General features: G+C 33.7%; 1 protein-coding gene across 4 annotated transcripts; it reads right to left on the bottom strand.

The window, feature by feature from the left end:
* Positions 1-6,572: 6,572 nt before the first annotated feature.
* LOC111023972 (uncharacterized) lies at positions 6,573-13,260 on the bottom strand. 4 transcript variants are annotated; one of them, XM_088117856.1, is made up of 10 exons: positions 13,020-13,260; positions 12,484-12,625; positions 11,009-11,192; positions 10,537-10,649; positions 10,314-10,392; positions 9,890-9,918; positions 8,338-8,431; positions 7,561-7,650; positions 7,289-7,478; positions 6,573-7,196 (listed from the first exon to the last, which is right to left on the bottom strand). In XM_088117856.1, the coding sequence occupies exons 3-10, from the start codon at positions 11,066-11,068 to the stop codon at positions 6,805-6,807; spliced, it is 1,047 nt and encodes a 348-aa protein (XP_087973982.1). In that variant the 5' UTR covers positions 11,069-11,192; positions 12,484-12,625; positions 13,020-13,260; the 3' UTR covers positions 6,573-6,804. The 4 variants fall into 4 exon arrangements, with proteins under 4 accessions (XP_087973982.1, XP_087973983.1, XP_022157203.2 ...); XM_088117857.1 differs by lacking the exon at positions 12,484-12,625 and having other exon boundaries at positions 13,107-13,260; XM_022301511.2 differs by lacking the exon at positions 12,484-12,625.
* Positions 13,261-14,270: the final 1,010 nt, after the last annotated feature.

Genomic DNA, 14,270 nt, shown 5'->3' on the forward strand with positions numbered 1-14,270 from the left:
ATTACATTGGTATATACGAGTATATTTTTCTTTATTCGTTTGTTATGAGTAACATATGTGTGGTGATATATAGTGTTTAGATAAGGATATATATTATATCTCAAGATTTATGTATGTTGATATATACTGATGGTGATTCAAAGTTAAAAATCTATTGGATATATACCGTTAAGGATTTACATCGAATAAATTTTATATCTCATAAGGTTTAGTCTATGTTATATCGGGTATATTATATATTCAATATGTTATACTTTATACAAGGACGTGCTGGGCAGTGAACGAAGAAGAAAAACGGAAGAAAAAACGGAAGAATAAACGAGAAAACTTGGAAGTGAACGAAGAAGAAAATCGGAAACAATGGAGGAGAGATGAAATAAATCTTTTTTGAGGGATTTAGAGGAGAGAATTAAGGAATTTGAATTGAGATAATATCTATGGGGCCCACATTTATTAATTGATTGTGATATTAATTTATGGAAATAACAATTTTATATTTCAAAAAATCCAAATTCATTAATAAATGAAAATGCAATCAATAGGGGTAAATACGGAATTAAATTAAAATCCTAACTGCATAAATCTAAAAGTGTAAATTTTTAAAAATTTAGACATTTATGTAAATAAGTTTCTAAAACAGCCCCTCCGAAGATATTATCTCTAAAAAGGGATTTGTGCACATATCTAAATAAATTGGATAAATTCTATGGGCCTGAAGCAGTTTATTTCATGGTACTCCAAGATTTTTATCGAATAGGCAAACGTAAGATATTCGAGTAACTCAAGATGTATGAGGCATCAAATTGAAGGTTCTTATATCTCAATATCTTGAAGTTGAACCTCCCCCTATGAAAGCTGCTTTACAATTTCCTCATTGGTGCAAGCAATGGGTGATGAAAATATATGCGGCTCTTCTTTAAAATAATACTTGGAATTTGGTTTCATCTCCTACTCACAAGAAAGTTATTGGTTGCAAGTGGGTCTTTAAGATCAAGCCTAATTCGGATGGCTCAATTGCCAAATATAAAATCCGTCTTGTGGCTAAAGGGTTTTCATCAAGTGACTGATTTTGATTACATGGAGACTTTTAGTCTTGTTGTTAAACCAACTACGATTCATATATTGTCTACACTTGCTCTAGCATGTGATTAGTCACTATGACAGGTTCATATCAATAAAATCTTTCTTCATGGTGTTCTTTTAATGATGAAGTTTATATGTGTCAACCTCCTATAAAGGAAGTTTTGGGTTCAGTTCCTCTTGTTTATCGTCTCAAGAAGGCTCTCTATGGTCTTAAGTAAGCTCCTCGAGTATGGATTGAGGCGTCTCAGTGAGTTTCTTCACACACTTTGCTTCATCACTGTTTCATTCTTGTATATGGTTATCATCGAGAGTTCTTCTTTTGACATATATACTATTATTTGCAAACTTCATCAACAATTTGCTCTTAAGGATATTGGCTTATTGAATTATTTTCTAGGGGTTGAAGTCTCTTATCTTTCCTCTGTTGGTATATTTCTTTCTCAAACCAATTCTCTTGCGCACTAAGATGAATGAAGCTAATTCTATTTCTACACTAATGCTTAGTGGTTCTGTTATCTAGGCTTTTAAAGGAGATGATTTTTCTGATGTTTATTTATATATAAGCATTGTTGGTGCATTCCAATATGCTACTCACACTAAACTAGAGATTGCTTATGGTGTTAATAAAGTTTGCCTATTTATGTATGCTTCCAAAAATTTTCATTGGCAAGCAGTCAAGTGTATTTTAAGATATCTGAAGAGTACACTTGATCATGGTCTAATGTTTCAGAAGCCTCGAGATCTTACATTACAGGGCTTGGGCTTTTGACCCTGACGATCACAAGTCTACTTCTGGTACTTGTATCTATTTCGATAGAAATCTTATCTCTTGGTCTTCTAGTAAGCAATCCATCACCTCTTGATCTAGTACAGAAATCTTGCTCATGTGTTTGCTGATTTAGTTTGGATTAAGTCTTTATTTGATGATCTTTGAGAAAAGTTTTTTAAGAAAAGTTTAAAGCTTTTAGTTGTGAAAAAAATAAATAAATAAAAAGATAAGGAATCTAGAATGTCTCCCCACCTAAACTTGGGAGGAGGTTGAGATTTTTTTTAAGGAAATTTAAACAAGCTGTGAAGAAAAAATTAACAAATTTAAAATGGTAGCCAATTAAAATTGAGAGAAATTTATCAGCTTATTGATTATGAATTTTTTTTATTTTCAAGAGAATTATATATATTATTAGTTTGTATTTTCAATATTATAAGAAAAAACTAAAATACATAGGTAAGGCATATATATTATATTATATGAAAAAATATGAAGCCCTACTAAAATTGAGGGCCTTAGGCGATCGTCTTACTCGCCTATAGCCTAAGCCAGCCTTGCCTCACCTACTTGTTCGTTTATTGCATCCGTTGAATCTCTATATGTTCCTAAAACTGTTAGTGAAGCTTTGTCTTATCCTGGTCGGCAGGCTACTACGTTGGAGGAAGTGACTGCCTTAGATGACAATGGTACTTGAGATTTAGTGTATCTTTCTGTAGGAAAGAAACCTATCGGTTGTAAATTGGTATTTGCTATCAAAGTACATCCTGATGGATCAATTGCCCGATTGAAAGCTCGTCTTGTTGCTAAAGGCTATGCACAAACTTACCGAAGTGATTATTCTGATACTTTTTCTCCCGTTGCTAAATTGGCTTCTGTCAGGTTATTTATTTCGTTGACATCCATCTATTGTTGGCCCTTACATCAGCTTGATATTAAAAATGCATTCCTCCATGGTGATCTTCAAGAAGAAGTGTATATGGAGTAGTCACCGGGTTTTGTTGTGCAGAGGGAGAATGGAAAGGTATGTTGCCTATAGGTTGTGTGTTTTCGAAACAGATGGAGCAGAGCAAGATTGAAACTTTGGTAAGTTTTCTAGAGATTAAAGAAGGAAATCCATGAAAATATGGAAGCATTTTATGATGAAATTTTGTGGGTTTTTCAAGTAAGAACTGTGTTGTTGTGGTGAGTTCTTTTCTGAGTTTTCAAGAACTAAAAATTCGCTCTGTGTATGGCTGAGATTGAGAGTTGGCTTTGATCAATTAGTTATCTAGAATATGGATACGTGTGTGATGTTCAATTTTATCTATCTGTTTTATGTTTGAAAGAAGAATGTCTTATGTGTTTTAGAAAGTGTTTTAGAGCAGGTTGAGAAGTTGGCGTAACTAGGTCGTAGAAGATGCAAGGGAATGTCGGGATGAATAGGGCCAAATTCGGATTCCAAATCCTGGTTTGAATCCTAAATTTGGGAGCGTTGTCTTTTCGATTTGCCTAGAAAGAAATTATTGTTACAACTTATTATGAGAAAGTTTACTGAGTTTTTAGTTGCTCAAGTTTTATGAGATTTAAATGAGAATGTTTGTTACTTAAGTTTTATGAAGTTTGTTTTAAGAGCTGAATTTTCAATTATTTATGAAAGAAGTTTTACGAGAATATTTTCTTATTAACCTACCACTCACTAAGCTTCCCAATTCACTGTTTATGTTTTGTTTTTCCCCCCAGGTTGTATCTGAGTATCTGACTTTCTGAGTTTCAATGAGATAGTAGTTCAAATTCTGCCACTCAGGACAGTTCAAGAGTTGCATGACATTCTGAATGCATGTGGTTTGTTTGTAAAAAGTTTTTATCTGCACTCTTTGATAGAAAAGAATGTATAGAATAGATGTAAGAATGATTGTTCTGTAAAGATTATTATTTTATTATGCATCCATTCAGAGTTTATTAGTTAAGCTTCAGGTCAAAGATAAGAAGAAGTTGACCATTGACTTTGTAGTTAGTTAGGGTCTGTGGTCGGCGCGACTCGTTCTAGGACTAGTAGGTGTTTGGGACGGGTCGTGTCATCTCTATATTGCATCTAATCCAGTATTATTTTATGAACAAACTAATTCAAGTTTATTGTTATTATGTACGTGAGAAAATACAAGAAGAATTGGTGGCTACAGGATATGTGAAGATTGGAGAGCAGTTAGAATGGAGCACTAACCCATTGAATGAAGCACAAATAGATTCTCTCTCTAACAAGTTGCACAGGATTAACATATATGCTCCAACTTGAGGAGAGTGTTAAAGTATTTATATTAGTTTACTTTCTAATATTATAATAATTTGTATCAATTTGTCTTTTATCGTTCTTTTACAAGTCGTAGGTCAACATTGTATATTTGTTTATATATACTGTTCAATAAAAAGATGATAAAGGACTATATGACCTAAGACTTTAAAAGGATGATAAAGAACAAACTAATACAAATTATTTTAATGTTAGAAAGTACACTAATATAAATACCCTTACAAGAATAACACATCATATTTTGTGTGATCCATTCTCTCTCAAAGTATCTCATTCTTGTTTAGTTTCTGTTCACAGAATGTTGTTGTAGTTTGAATATTATTGCCCTTGGAGGGATTGGATTTGACAAGAAAACTCCACTGTGGTATAACTCATGTTAATGATTCCTTAGTAAAACCAGCTAAAGGCATTTGGAGCGATATCAGAATGTCTATGTGATTTAGAGATCTCTCCATACGAGAAACCAAAATATCCCTTCTCAAGTTTGATAAATGTTGGTAGATCGTATATTTCATTATAGTTCTATGATTCAGAGTATCATTTCTATTTGATTCTTTTAAATTTCCATATTCAAAGTTGCGTCGGATTTATTCATTAAAAAGAATCGATTCAATACATTTCTTACGTAATAGGTGTTATATTGGATTTAGATAAAATTTTGGATCAATAAACGTGGGCTAAAATTAGAATGCCCTTTGTGATACTTATTGAATAGGACGTGTCTAAACGTATGCTATTATAGTTTGCATGGTGTTAAGTCACAACTTTTGATTAATCTACATGTCCTTATAAAAATTGTGATTACTTTTCGAAATTCTTTGAATGTCTGCTATAGATCTAATTTGAGTCAAACTACTGTATGTGTCTAAATACTCTCGGAACCAATAGTCGATACCGTGACTTTGAGTCATGATCTCGACATAATCCTTAAATGAAATTATGGTTTTTCTAGAAGAAAAAAAAGGAGAGGATTAACAAGTGAACATTTTGGTTGTGCAGTATTTTTAACTACATGGGAATGCTAGCTGTGGAAGGGACATATGAAGAAATGGAGGCTCTTTTGAGCCAAGACATTCACCCAGTGTACAGTTTTCTGACAAACCAAAACTTGAAAGAACTATTGAGAGCTGGAGCTAATTCTGATTTTATTCTTAATTTTGCTGTTAAAAAAGGCATAATTTGGTCTTTTTTTTTTTTCAAATTGCAAACCACTTCTGAAGTATGGTTGTTATTACAATTACACTCTTAAACTTTCAAGGACAAAAATTAAATCCTTAAACTTTTATAAATGAAAAAATTAAATCTTTGAACTTTCAATAGTAAAAATTAAACCCCTAAACTTTCACATGTGATAAAATTGCACCCTCCAAATTAAAATTAAACCCTAACTTTTTTTAAAATGGTACTTTTTACAATTCCATCCATATTATGTACCGAAAATATTCTTCATCTTCATTGACTTTAAATTCAATGAAGATTTTTCTGATCTTCAATATTCGATTTTGTAGACAATTTTTATAAAACCTTTTTCCTCGGGACATGCCAAGAAATATGGGAAGAGTGTGTTGCTCAAATTGCTAGGGACGTCGAAATCCGAGAGATTGTTCCAAGTTTTTAAGTTTAAGCTTACAAAAGAAGACATGAATTCCATCGGCATAATTGACAGGAAATACCGAACACCCTACCAAGTTCTGGGGCATAGATTTGTACGCATAGGTAATAAATCTGATACTTTTCGAGATCTAAACTTGAAAATTGAAGTGGAAAATAATGTCCACTGTTCTATTAATTCCCTCACAAGTTAATGAATGATGGAGCAGATTCACATTTATGAACTACTGCTGCTTGTCTGCAAAATCGAATATCCACGAACAGAAAAAAAAACTTTTAATTTTAAAATTGTCAAATAGATACAATTGTTCGAAATTTTAGGGTTTAGATTTTACCATTTTTGAATTAGAGGATACAATTTTATCACATGTGAAAGTTTAAGGGTTTAATTTTTACTATTAAAAGTTTAAAGGTTTAATTTTTTCATTTATGAAAGTTCAAAGGTTTAATTTTTATAATTGAAAATTTAATGGTGTAATTGTAACAACAACCCTACTTCAGGGGTGACTTTGCAATTTGCCTTTTTTTTTTCTTTTTCTTTTTTTGGGAGTGGCAATATTTTGATAGGTTTAAAAAGAAATTTAAGATTTGTATTTCACTACCTTCTCATGTTAATCATATTGTATTTAAATGACACACCTCTTTTGATCCATTAGATCACTATTAAATTTAAAGTCTCGTTTGCTAACGTTTCTATTACATGTTTTCTACTTTAAATTTACATGTTTTCTACTTTAAATTTGCTAGGTAGTTTACGAGCGAGATAAAGTAATCGTATAATAGACGTCTAAAAATTGAAGAATAAGGAACAAACAATATAAATTCAACAAAAATGAGAACGTTATCAAGTAGGTTCTAAATCTAAATCATTGTTATACAAAATTGTATTGCACTCAATGGTTCCAACTTGTGTTTTACCTCTATAACCATACAAGATTTTACTGCACAGCTTGTTAAAATTAGTCAATAAATATTATTTGGGTAATTTGACATTAAACATAAAATATATGCATTTCCAAAGAATTTTAACTGCTTGCTAAAATACTCCCAGCTGCTAGAACAGACTGCTTTTGGCTTCCCCATCAGTGAGCAAAGTGAAAAATGGATCCTCTTTTTCCTCACTATCAACTTTGGTTTCATTGAATTGAATCCCAACTGCACTACACGAAATTGGGTTCGGATTTTTCACTGAAACAAATGCTGGTCTCTTCGTGTCCGATTTTTCTGCACCAACCGAGGTGGGGCTTGAGTTCACAAGCAAACTACCTTCTTGTGGCAACAGTGTCTTGCTTGAGGTCTCTGTGGGACAGACCGAACCGTCTTTTGTTGCGGTATTATCTTTCTTTGAGAGGCTTGCTAGCAAGTCATTCTTCTTACTCATTTTCATAAGGTCAAGACCTTCAATGCTTTGATTTACCTCTGCCTGCTTGATGGCAGATTCATCATCTACGCCAAAAATGAAGTAATACAGGAAGGAAGGAAACTATATTTATTTTCTTTTCGAGACAAGATGAAACTAGTAGGAATTTAAATCTTACCTTCAAGAAAAGATTCGATGCTCGTATATTGAATAGCTGAGGTGGACAAAGAAACACTTGGTCCAAGATTTTCTTGCCAATTCCTAGACTCAAAGTTTTGTTTCGTCTCTTGCAGCACAAATTTGTCTTCTTTCCAAACACATTGTAAGAAGACAAATTCTTCATTCGTTGGGTAAAATTCTCTAAAGACCTGTTAGTAGATTGGAAAAGAATTTAAGAACTCCTTTTTGAAGAGACAATTAGAAAGGAGAGGAAGAGTGGAGCAGGTATACCTGAATACCTTCCTGGTTTATTGTAACCGTATGCTTCTTTTGGGAGATAGACGAAACCATGTTGAATACGGAAACGACATCGATTAATATCTATACAACAAAAGAAAGGAAAAACAAATGCTCAATGGAAATACAAAGCTCATTCTCATAAGCATAGAGTAACCCAAAGTCTGACTAGAGTAATTTTTGTTTTTTATAAGATACCGAGCTTCCATAGAGACAAAATGAAAGAATATACAAAGAACATACAAAAAAAAAAAAAATGAACCCAACAAAAGGAGACGACCAGCCTATAAGAAGGGCCCAAATCCAAAAGAATAAAAATTAATTGATAATTACAAAAATCCTTCAAAACCAACACCTATACGGAGGAATTAAATCTTAGAACTCAGGATACAGAATTACAGCCTATAGAACAAATCTTGTTCAAGTAAGGTTGTCATACGGAGGAATTAAATCTAATAATTTCCCAAACTTCCTCCCAAAGCCTTTCTTTTACCCTCCTACAAATTTTGCCATTCATCTCAAGCCAAAAGCCCCCCCACAAAATTGCCAAAAAAACAAGAAGCCTGAAACACGTCTTCCATGTCCATCATCGCCCTACACTCCCTATTAATAGCCAAAAAAGCCCCAACAGCCTCCAAGAAACAAATCCAAATAGGCCGTATGAGATTCAGCCATCACTTAATCACAATGTGTGATCAGTTCAACCGGTATATTCTAATGTAAAATTCTTTCTGCTTCTCTTAAATAGTAAATAATAAAGTTGGAACTTACTTGTTGAACTAACACACGAATCCGCGCTAGTAATGCCAAAATCATAAAACAAAACCCTGTGAAAAATCTTCGAGCAAGCAATGTAGATATCTCGCTGTTAAATAGTCAAGGGTGACATTTTGCATAATGAATTTCTCCAAGTTAGTTTCCATGATCCAACCAATAATAGCTCTAGCTAAGAAGAAATTATGTCAAGATAATTATCACAAACGCAGAGAAGTACTAAACAATTGTGCATAAAACAAAACGTTGGTGTTACATACAACCATCTATAGGTGCATCAGGCAGAAGATTTTTGATGCACCAAATTGAAAGTAATGATGGAAATATTTGAGAGGGGGAGATTGAAAAAAAGCATTAATTTCACATAACCACCATCTAATGGGGATTCAAAGTCTCACTATTGAACTTTTCACACATGAGAAGTTATGTTAACTAGCAAATTTACTTAAAACTGAAAGAATGAGGGCAATGAATCTCAAGAACGTGCAAAACTCAACCAAGATGTAAAAAGAAAAAGTAGACTGGTGCAAGAATCCAAAACAATGAAATATATCAGTATCATCAAAAACCTTTTCACACACAAATGTCTATAAAAATTGAAAGATGCTGAGATGGTTTGCTGCAGAAAGAAAAGTTTACAGCTTCACATTTTCTATCAAGGAAAACATTCAGTTTTTTTTTGGTATGAAACAAATATTTCACTGATGGTATGAAATATACAAAAGGCCACATGGGCAATTACAAGAAAGCCTTCCAGCTTGTGATAAGTTCATTTAGAGAGTAGCTATTGAAAAGGGTAGAAACATTTACACCAACCAATAGCTAGAGACTAGAGTAGTAACCCTATCAAAAAAGATATCAAAAGGGAGCGCTTTATTGTTGAAGACCATATTGTTTCTTTCCAACCAAAGACTCCAAAGGAAGGCCCGCACAAACTGGGTCCATAGGATCTTTTTTCCTTTCTTGAATGGGTGACCCACCAAAAGTTGATCAAGGAAGGTTGTTGGTTTGTTGTGTAGTACTGCCTTCCATCTGAATGTAGAAAGGAAATGATTCCAAAAGCGATTTGCATATATGCAATGAATGAATAGATGGCCCTGTGTCTCTGATGCATCCAAACAAAAATGGCAGCAGCTTGGGGAAAGGGTGTAAAATGGAAGCTTTATCTGAACCCTATCTTGGGTGTTGATCGCCCCATGACTAAGCTCCAAACAGAAAAATTTTACTTTTCTAGGGCATCTCCCTTGCCAGATCCGAGGGCAGAGAGTGGAGGCCGATAAGGTGGCGTTTGTGGTTAGGAAAACATGAAGTTACATATTGTATTTTCTTGTCAAGGAGCTTGATGGACAATTTAAGCAAGTAAAATAAGCTAGCTTTTATAAATAACACCGTGTAATGCAGGCTTGCTAATTGAATAGCTATTGAAAAACTCCATCGAACACCATTTTGAAGATTCACAAAGAAACTATAGTGAATTTGAGCAAATAGAAAGTAGCAAGCAACACCAACATAGCCATAGAGCATGATACCAATAGATAAAAAAGGATACGTAGCTGCCTTAAAAATTGGCTCTACCATCTGCAAGAGATTTGGAAAAACATCCAATCACTACACTGGGAAAAGGTGCAATCCATGAAATAGAGTGAACATGATTTGTCCTCTTTGGAGTAATTTTTCCGTAACTTCAGGATCAGGCTCCATTATGGTCATATTAACAAGAATAACTCTTGATTGACCTCTCATGAAGATAGTTGATGGACATTATTTAGAGAAAAAAGCCCAACTACTTAAAAAACAGTTTTTAAGAGTGAAAATAGATCGTTTTACATTGGTAAAATAAAATAGTTTTAGTTAAATGATTCTGTACCCGTTTTTCTTAATTGAATCATAAACGAATAGAAGGGGAGTAGAAGTTCTATATAAATGCCCCCTAACTAGTCATACAAAGAAGAAAAACTCAAGGGAAGGATCACCTCTGACAGTAACCGTGCAGCACCCAGAAGCCGTTCCATGAAATTATACTTCCCAACTTCACATTTCCTCCGTTTCAAACTGTAATAAAATAGAAAATCCAAATAGAAGATCAAAGGAACAATAGATCTCACTTAGTCTAGACATTCTCTTTAGTCTAGACATTCTCTTTTTATATTCATCGGAAAAAAAAACCATAGGGAGAAGGGATTTAAAATCTAATACCTTTCTAAAAGATGAATCTTTTGCTTAGGTTTCTTTCCGCCAATAACTTGAAAGCAGGAACTTACCAAATCCTCCAACTTGGTAGCCTGTAGAAGTCTCAAATCTCTCCCTACCTAAAAATTATAGAAGCAAGACAAAATTATATGGCAAAAGCCTCAAATTCTTCATGGAACAATTAACGAACTATTCTCACAAGCTAAATTACAGATGACATCTTGTTTCTGAATCTTAATGTCCACTTTTCTTTCAACTGGTGTAATTAATATTAAGGTGTTTTCCATTTATTGTGTATATGAACATGTATTTACACAGGATAACATACATACTTATAATCCGTCAAAAAAATATATATATAAATATACACGTAAAGCAAGATTTGACTCCTCTTTTAGAGAAAATCCCATGTATTTCTCAGCAACCAATCAATCAACCATAATAGAAAGCTCCATTAGAAGGGGGGAAAAATGAAAACCTGCAAAAGATAACGAAAATAGGAACCCCGGCGGTGCTGGTTCTTATTCTTATAAATCATTTTGTGTAGAATGCCACTTTCTAAGTGGAGCTGGCCAAGCAAGGATGTCAACTTCTCCTCGAAGTTTTCAGCTTCAGAAGAGCCATAGAATCTCCAGAAAAATTACGTATTACATAACCAAAACCTAGGAAATACAGACACGAATTCCAATTTAACAGAATTCAGCATAAATGTTCAACATAATTTAAACGTAATCAGGATACACAATACACATGCTCATATCAAAATAAATTCTAAGCTATGGCACAACACTTTCATACACAATACTCACATAAATCTTATTCCTCTTTAAATATAACTCTTTCAAGCCCTTCCAAGCTCTTTCCAACTTTTTCAAACTCTTCAAAGTTTACCCCTCAGTTGTATCGACCCTAAACCATTTGTACCCAGAGCCTCAATACTTATCTATATAATTTGATGTTCAACCCTTGACCATTTGTATCCATTACTCAAGGCCTCGAACTGTTGCATCAACCCTTAACTATTTATACCCAAGACCCCGATAGTTCTCCAATGTTGACATATCAACCCTCAACCATATGTACCCAAGACCCCGGCACTAAAACGATGGCATATCAGCTCTTGCCCATTTGTATAGAGGCCCTGATATTCACCATACTTCCCTTAAGTTACTTCTCAAGGTCTCTGACCCACTCTCCCTTGCACAACACACAAACATACCTTTTCAATGAAACAACCCAGACAACAAGATAGACCCTATTGAGAGAATCTTCAAAAATTTCCTTTGGGACAGCCCAAAATAGCTGACAATCTTCACCTTGTCAATGAGGGGAAGTACAACTCCTTTTAGACCAAGGTGGCTTGGGCATAGGCAATATATTGAAATGGAATCAAGCATTGCTATCAAAATGGTACTGGAGGTATTTAACAGAAAAATCCACCCTTTGGAAAAGAATGATCTGGGCTAAATATGGGAAATCACTAGATGAGCCTTGGCCTAATCAAACTTCTCGCACTTATAAAGACCCCTGGGCTGGAATTTCCAAACTCATCAGCAACATAAAAGATAGAGCCCTTTGTAAAATTGGCAATGGCAACTTGGCTGGTTCTGGCACGACAAATGGGCATCAAACTCTTCCTTGGCTGAGGATGTCCCCCAATCAATAGAGGGTTTAGCAATTTATAGGACTTCCATGGAAAATTTTGGTGATTGGTAAAGCAAATTGAGCCCGAGGGTCGCCGCTGGGGAAGGGGGAGGTCGAAACTTTCCTTGACTTTCTTTCTTGCTTAGAAATTTGTTTTTTCGACAACCAAACAAAATTTAAAAGTAAGATTTTGAGAGAAACTAATTTCTGGATAAACCAAGGTAGAAATGTGAACCAGATATTTGTTCAACTCATAAGAAAAATACTTGACATTCTGGGGCTAGAATAACAACCTATTCAGACACTTACATGGCTAGAATATGCTTAAAAGCCTCAAGGATAGGTAGGTGAAGTGCGGAGGCACACGTAATATGAGTTCCATCCGGCTAAGGTAGAACATTAGGGATGTTCTTGAAGTCTAATGGTTCCAACCAAAACATATTCTTTGAGGCTCCAGATTGAAGAAACCAATGCAAAACATCGAAGAGGATCAACATACAACACTTCAAATTTGAATCAAGAATAAATGGACATGGAAAAGGGAAACTTCAATGCACTCTACCTAATGTGTAGAATATGAATCAAATTACAACACAGCTTTAACAGAAGTCAAGGATCAGATATATGAAGAAGCTTTAGCATGATATTGCAAGTTTCTGTTTCAGCTAATTAAAAGCACTTTTCAAATCAAATCTTTCTTGGTGTTTGATTAAATGTAAAAAAGTGTTCACAACAAGTGCTTAATTAGTGTTTTTTCTGAAGCTTCAGTTCATGTTCAACTATTAACCAGGAGGCATAATTTACTCATAACTAAAAGGAAAACAAAATCTAAACAAATGGGGTACCAAATCCTGAAATGCAGATATAGCAATTAACAGAACCAAAATCAATGCATGCCCGAACTGCACATCTCTGAGATCGAACCCTAAGACCTTAAAATCGTCCGCCTGAAGCAACGCCGTAGTAGAGACTGGCTCGCCGGAGGTTCGCTGGTCTTCAGATTGTCGACAGGGGATGCGCCGCCGTGCGAGGGAGGGAGATAGAGGAAATAGAAATTTTGGTTTTTATTTGTTTTTCCTATTTCCCCTATTTCCTCTACTTTATAAAATATAAACCCTCACCTAATTTTAATTAAATATTAGGAAAAAAAATTTACCAACGTTTTTTTATTTTGAAATCTAGATATAACATTTAACAGGGTAAAATTAAACTTTAAAATTTTTAAATTTTAAATAAAAAATTATTTTTCTCAAAATTAGATTTTAATTTACAAAACTAACACAGTTAAAATTAGAACTAAATAACTTAAATTTTAAGACTGGTTGAAAAATCAATTTTGTTTAGTACATCAAAATTTGGGGATAATTTAGGTGGGTGATTGAATTTTGACACCCATCTTAAAAATTCAAATGGTTATTAACTCTCAATTTTCGACTAAATCATATTTTAGGAATTTAAAAAATTTTGGTGATTTTTCAATTTTATCTTTTGACCATGTTTTTGTTTCATTCTCATATTTAACCGCTAAATAAACTTGATTTGAAATCAAATTATTTTTCTAAAAATAGGAATAAATTAAATTTGAATTCTTTTTCAAAACTATCTCATTCTATTCTCAAATTAATTTTCAAACCAAATATTGTGTTAAAAAAAATTTGGATTCTTTTTTACCGATTTTATTCCCAATTTTAATTTTTTTTTTCTTTTACCAATTTAAATATGATTAAGTACCTCAATATTTGCACTTAGATTTTCATCTATATTTAGTTTGGGATTTTGGGTTGAATAGGCCTGGGACAATATTGTTTTTTAATTACCCTCTCAAAACTCTCATTGATTGACATCAACTAGGCACCAAATGACCCTTATTACCCCTCTACTAATATTTTAGATTTTACTCTTATTGTTTTCTTATCGTTTTTCATTTTTCTCTCTTTCTCTCTTCCGCTCTCTTTCTCTCTTCAGCAACCATGAGTTTTTTTCTTCTTCACCCATCACAAAAAGCAATTTACTCTAAAAAATCCTAAATCTCTTTTTTTTTTAACCAATAGCTTCCATGATTCGCGTGATCTTCAACAATCACCGGCAATGGAGGC

Source organism: Momordica charantia, assembly GCF_013281855.1.
Source record: "Momordica charantia cultivar OHB3-1 chromosome 9 unlocalized genomic scaffold, Mcharantia_2.0 BLBB01000009.1, whole genome shotgun sequence".
Lineage (NCBI taxonomy): Eukaryota > Viridiplantae > Streptophyta > Magnoliopsida > Cucurbitales > Cucurbitaceae > Momordica > Momordica charantia.